Source organism: Pavona decussata, unplaced genomic scaffold (assembly GCF_977016875.1).
Source record: "Pavona decussata unplaced genomic scaffold, jaPavDecu1.1 SCAFFOLD_137, whole genome shotgun sequence".
Taxonomy (NCBI): domain Eukaryota; kingdom Metazoa; phylum Cnidaria; class Anthozoa; order Scleractinia; family Agariciidae; genus Pavona; species Pavona decussata.
In genome coordinates this window covers 1,423,377-1,430,000 of record NW_028145550.1, presented here as the reverse complement: position 1 = coordinate 1,430,000, position 6,624 = coordinate 1,423,377, and the positions used below count along the sequence as shown (strand labels likewise).

The 6,624-nt window shown below is 37.7% G+C and overlaps 1 protein-coding gene across 1 annotated transcript in view; it reads right to left on the bottom strand.

Annotated features, from left to right (window-relative positions):
• The window catches only part of LOC146467235 (uncharacterized), a 7,693-nt gene extending 1,415 nt beyond the window's left edge, over positions 1-6,278 (bottom strand). The window contains exons 1-2 of the mRNA XM_085126290.1: positions 6,227-6,278; positions 1-473 (exon numbers count right to left, since the gene is read on the bottom strand). The exon at positions 1-473 is cut by the window's left edge and continues 1,415 nt beyond it. Of these exons, the coding sequence (XP_084982416.1) occupies positions 1-465 (465 nt within the window). The 5' untranslated portion in view covers positions 466-473; positions 6,227-6,278. The remainder of the gene's footprint in view (positions 474-6,226) is intronic.
• Positions 6,279-6,624: the final 346 nt, after the last annotated feature.

Genomic DNA, 6,624 nt, shown 5'->3' with positions numbered 1-6,624 from the left:
CGTTGGTTGACTAAAACACTTGGCACATTGTTTGCATTCATAACGCTTCTCTCCAGTATGGACTCTTTCATGATTCCTTAGATCCGTTGGTTGACTAAAACACTTGGCACATTGTTTACATTCATAAGGCTTCTCTCCAGTATGGAGTTTTCCATGATTTTTTAGATCCCTTGGATGACTAAAACACTTGGCACATTGTTTGCATTCATAAGGCTTCTCTCCAGTATGGACTCTTTCATGATTCCTTAGATCCGTTGGTTGACTAAAACACTTGGCACATTGTTTGCATTCATAAGGCTTCTCTCCAGTATGGAGTTTTCCATGATTTTTTAGATCCCTTGGATGACTAAAACACTTGGCACATTGTTTGCATTCATATCTCTTCTTTACTCTGCGAGTTCTCAAAGAACGTGTGCCACAGGTTCTCTTCAAGTGCCCTGTTTTGTGCTGTAATGATCTTGACATCCTCTTTCCTGTTTAATTCACATTGATATAAAAAAAATTAAGTTTCAGAATATTACTAACAACTAATTTTCAAGGACTGAAGTATTTTAACTTCGTATCAGAATGTTTGCTAAAAAAATAAAATAACATTTTGCCTTCAGGCTTTAGAGCAGCAAAGAATGCAATCAATTAGGTTATTGTCAGATGCTTTATATTACTTTTGATAGATCCCATCATACACATTTCAATATGAAGTATAAGGAATACTTAGGTAACACATGGGAAACTATTGTTGGGGGTTATCACTTAAAATTGGGATTAACACTTATAAAACAGGAAGAACGTGGAAATGGCTCAATGTTCAGGTACAGGTATAGAATGCTTTGTAAACTAATATTACAAACTATCTAGTCACATCAAAGTGTTCACAGTTCACATTTTTTCACTTTTACATTTGAAATTTCCACAAATCCTTCAAATTTGGATATTAACAGCTGATAACTGAGTGCAAGATAAAGGGTCAGTCCACTAGAAATTCAAGAAATTTTGGGGCATGGCCAGAAACAACTCCATTTCAAACATTGCCCAGTAAAAGGTACTTATAAGAAATCAATGAAAATGACATTAACATGACTTCTCTAACCATATTTACCCTCCCCTCTCCCCCAGAGAGCTATTTGTGGTCACAAATTAAGAAATTTCAATTTCTCCCATCACAGCATGAGAAACTAGTCGTTGTTCTCATTAACAACGACAACAACAACAACAAATAAAAATCGCATTTTTACTTAATTTCACTGAAGGGAATGTTAGCCACGAAGGATTCAAAATGTACCATCGATCTATAGCCTCAAAAGCAGTTGAAGTGTTGTACTTCAATAGTATGCATGTAGCAAAACTTCAAATATCGCATGAACATGATACCAAACAAAACATACAAGAGAGGCTGTTAGTGTACGTACTATCACGAACTGAGACAACCCCAGGTAAACCTAGCTAAAATGTCTCAATACAAACAGCATAAGATTTACAGCTGCTAAAACTAATCAACAAGACGTACAGTAAATAAACAGGCGAAAGCCAAAGAACTCATAACAGAGAAATGACCTATGAGATCAAAATGTAACACACAAGTCCTCCAAATCATCATATTAACCTGTCACAATGTTCAAAATAATGTACCAGAAGCTTTGAAATTATTGGTAAAAAGACTGAGATGAGAAGTGGCAAAAATGTTGGACGGTAAGAGTTGCGTAGGCCTAAAACTGCCAATGAAATCATTTTACATGAGTCCTAGCTTCCTTCTTTGGGAAGGATATGATCCTTGGTTCCTAGGTTGATGTACCCATTCTCCTCTTGTATTTTCGAAACTTCCCCCAAGGCCCACAGAAAATGGTAGATTCAAGCAAATCCCTTTTTTTTTTTTTTTTTTTTTTTTTTTTGCAAAAGTGCTTGTAATTTTAAGTAAAATAAGTTAATTATCAAAAAATTGGTATCACTTATGATTGTATTTCCACTTTAAACAATTTTGGCCACTGTCTGTACCTTGTTAGTGCATACTGTTAGATTCTAATACTATCCTTCACAGTTCTTGAGCAAACAATAAGGAAACTAACCGCAGAGAACAGTTTCCCCCCTCCCCCCCCTCCAAAAAAAAATCTATATATATATTTATTCTTAATTCAGACAAAGTTGCTTGTACCAAAGTTATGATCATGGATGAAATCACCTTTCAACTGTGCATGAGTTATACACAGTCAGGTAGTAATGTAGTTTAAAGGCAGTGAAAAACCACACCTCCAACTTAATCTCTATGAAGGTAACAGACCTACATGCAAAATAAATTTTCCTCCCTAATAAATAACATGAGCTTATATAAGTGCAACAAAACAAATATTTCCTGGGAATATTATCAGAAAATCTGGAGTGTGTGCTGACTGAAGGTATTATTTCCTTGGCTTTAACAATAATAAATAAGGAATTTATTGGTACAAGATTGAAGATTTTTTACTCTTTTCAAGACAGATTCTGTACTCCCACAGCAGAAACAATACCACCAGTACATAGATCACCCAAGAATACTCCAAAATGCATATTTGCAATTGAAATTATCTCATTTGCAATTTTTACAACTACAGTCAAACCACCCCTTATGACCATCTCTCATAAGCGACCATCTCTCTTGAGCGACAACTTCCAGTCAAATCACAATAGTTGGAAAGTGATGACAGTTTGCAATTTTCTATTGTTTTTAATCTCCTGTAAGCGACCACTTGTCACATTTGGTCATACCTCCTCATATCTATCCCCTGTCAGGAGTTGGACAATTTGCCTTTGTAACATTATCACATGAATATTCTTGGGTAGTTTAGGGGACATAAATGTCACAATATTATTGGAGACACTGGGTGTCCCGAAATAGACTTGTCCCATTAGTGGCATTAGGTAATTTATCACAGGCAAACCATCACCTGGAATACTGAAATTCTTTGACAATATAATTTTGGAAGTTGAAGAACGTTTTTGGGCTACAAAACCTCTGGAGTCACCTTATGCTAATTAATGAATTTAAAATTTAGACCTCTCATGGTCTGACCTCTCGTAAGCAACGACCTTCGGTAAGCGACCACCTAGGCTTGACATTTTAGGCGGTCGCTTATGGGAAGTTTGACTGTATGTTGATGTCTTGACTAATTCTAGACCGTCTTACATGTAGCTCTGCTGAACAATTAAGGAAGAATCTGAAAACGTGAGCTGAATTTCTGTTTTCAAAATGGGTTACCATGTTGTGAAATTTAAGCCAGGGACATTCCATTCTACATGTATTAATTTTGTTACAAATAACTTGGGATTCTCACATGCAATTTTCTTCATGAATGATCATAATTATTTGATTCAGTATTTGTGATTTTCGAGTCTGCAATCAGTCAACATCGTGGAATTTTCAGGTAAAAACTGATTTCAGCCAATCAGAATACCCAATTTTGATCAGTCAAACCAATTATCTGTGGTTAAAAAAGACACCATTCCATACATTTTTTCCTGTTCAAGCTTATACCAGGCTGCATTTTATGTAGGTTACATCAAAGATCTTTGACGTGGGTTTCCAAATCACTCAAGTGGCGTATTGGGGTACGATCATGATATTTGGTGTAAGATTACCTAGGATTTTGTAAACTTCCACCGTTCAAATTAACTGTTGTTATTCAAAAATATCCAGGAGCCGTCTCCTAGGGTAGGATTTAGAGTCTACTAGGCGGTTGGCAGCCACTTGGCATAGAACTTCGAAACTCGTGGCGTATCTTTGGCCTGGGATGTACACAGAATGCACCCTGGTCATGCTATATCGCTCTCAAATGTCTATTCGGAGCTCTTTTGTCAGCAGTTACAAGTGGCCCTGGATTCTGCAGTAACTTAGCCCTTAGTTATTTAAGACTTGAGGATACAGTAGTATACCTGCGAACTCTCATGCATTATGCGTGAGTCTCACGCCTGCTGACTAAATACATCAATGCATCAAGGCCAATTTCTCACGCCTGACGCACAAATCCGGACGAGTTGTTCGCAAAAGACTTCATTTCATTTCAGATTTGTTATGTATTTCTTTGGTCTTTATAACAATCGCAAAAGCAAGTTCAAATGTCTACAAATTATCCGTTTGAATCTGAAGTGTTCAAAGGTCGTCGGAATATCTTCGGACATTTTCGGCAATGTTCGGAAGTCTTCGGGAATCTTAGCAGGGCTCGAAATAATTTCCGGAGAGTCTCCGGACACGATGACCGGCCCAATTCATTTTAGCTCGGTCACGTACCGTTTCTGGCCGGTAAAATTATATAAAATAAATAACTCTTAAAACAGGGGCCCATGAACCAAAACTGGCGTTATATATTTCCAAAAAAGTTAGAGCACTTTAAAGCACTCATTGTCAACAACAAAAGTAAATTACAGCAGCAAAATGAAAATAAGCTTACAGTGTATGTGTATTAATACGTACTGTACGTTAAATATCGTTATCGTATACATTAAATTTGTAAATAAGTAAATGCACAGTAAATGCCTCCAAATATAATGATTTCTGGCGTACGTATCACGGTGTGAGATCTTGATCCTGAAACTCCGCCAGTAATCCATGTTTATACTCCTCATTAGAAGAGATTCGTCGAGAAAAGCTTAGTAACCAGGCATTTTAACTTGGGTGTGCCGGAACCGGAAGACACATCAAGTGTTCAAGAAATATGGTAAAATTTGAAAGTCTGGAAATGTTATTTATTGACAACTGCCAAGAAATTTCTCAGGAAAGTTATAAAATATCTCCCTTTAAGCAACGCAAACATCTCAAGCTTTTGTGTGTGGCACACAACCGAGAAGCTCTTTCCGTACATTGTGTTGTTGAGCTGTTGAAGTACACTAACAGTAAAGTACCTTTAGATATTCGAGGGCATTACTTCACACAAGAAGACTTTGATTACATCACTCGGGAACATTACAATACACAGGATAGAATCAAAGAAGTTGGCAATTATCAACATATGATCACATGCCTGCTGCGCGGGTTCCCGTGACGTGACGTACTGTACGCACATCCGGCTTTTATTTAACTCGCAAATCTTTAGATGTATGTATATTTTTCTGTAACACGTTCCATGACGATCACAACCAGTTTTTCCTTGAATGTTCTTCATTTTGTGTTATCTCTATAGGCCAATAATATCTGGCAAACGTTAAAATGTTTGTATGTTGATTCAGGTTCACGGATGTTTATCATTGTATAACCTTTTATGTTTATATTACGCACGCCAAAGATAAACACACAGATAAACTTGCGAAGATTGGAATAACTATTGGTTTTATAAAGTATAGTTCCTTTGCTTTTGTACTTTGATTATATTTATTCTGGGCTGAGGAATTACTTTATATGCAGGGAGAAATGCAAAACTTGAAAATCAACTAATAAAAGTGAATTAGAAAATAAATTATTTTTAACTTTGTGACCGGAGGTGCGTGAACCCCGATGTCTGTTTTCAATGCCCGGATTGTAAACAACGGTTCTTGTTGCATTTCACCCAGGATTTCAGATTAAAGTTCCGCAAATGACAATACACAGCGACTTGCCACAACTAAATTAACTGAACAGCATGGAAATTTTAATTTATTTCATTTTCAAAAGGATCAAATGTGACCGGTCAACATGACCGGCAAGACAAAAGGTTGACCGGTCAACTCCCAAATCAGTCCGGACATTGTCCGTTGACCGGCCGTTATTTCGAGCCCTGCTTAGGAAGTGGCTCGGACGTTTTCAGAAATACCAATCATGACGAGACAAATCTCACGCGTTTGACTCGGAAAAAGTTGGCAGGTATACAGTAGAGTCCCGTTAATTCAAACTCCCAAAGGAAACCAAATATTTTACAAAGGCCAAGATCGCCGTTTCCAGGAATTACACACGTCATCAATAAGGCAGAATAAAGATTTCTCGTGTTTTAAGAACATAGAGTTCGAGTTATCGGTGCAAATTTAAACTAAGGGAAAGTAAAACTACTTCGAGTTAGCGGGGAATTCGATGCCACTATCCCACACAGCCAAACACTGTTCAGAAGGATAAGCTTTATCTTATAGGTGCTGCCAGGTGCCTTAAAAAATTAACATGGCGGTCAGGTCACAACCTCGAAACCTTCATTTGTATCCGAAAATCACTCTTTGCTCGTCTCTGTCGACTAATGGTATCACCCAAAGACGTCTAAAGTGGCCGAAAGGCGAAAATACACTGAAAGGTTTGTCTTACCTTCAATAAAAGAATTCTTGATGCTCAGCCGCGATCATGCACAAACGACAAACACTCTCTCCTCCGCAGACAGGAGGGAGTGATAAACTCGTGAGCGCGGCTGATTCGAGGTCTCGGGCCATCGTGACGTCACGGCAAAGCGAGCGTGTGAATGCGAAGAATTCTCGAAAATGGCGGCCGGGTCGCTGACTGTGTCACTACTTAAAGCTTATTTTTCTTGATTATATAAGCTTGAAAATGGCTTGTCATTTGGTTAAGGAGACTTAAAATCTTGTTCTGTTGCTGGAGAGGTGAGTGAATATTTATTGTTATTTCAAAATCCTGCGGAAAGGCTTTTCGAAGCGTTTCGGCTTGTCCCCCTGTGTGAAAAATTGTGCCAGAAAGATTTGTTTGTTCGC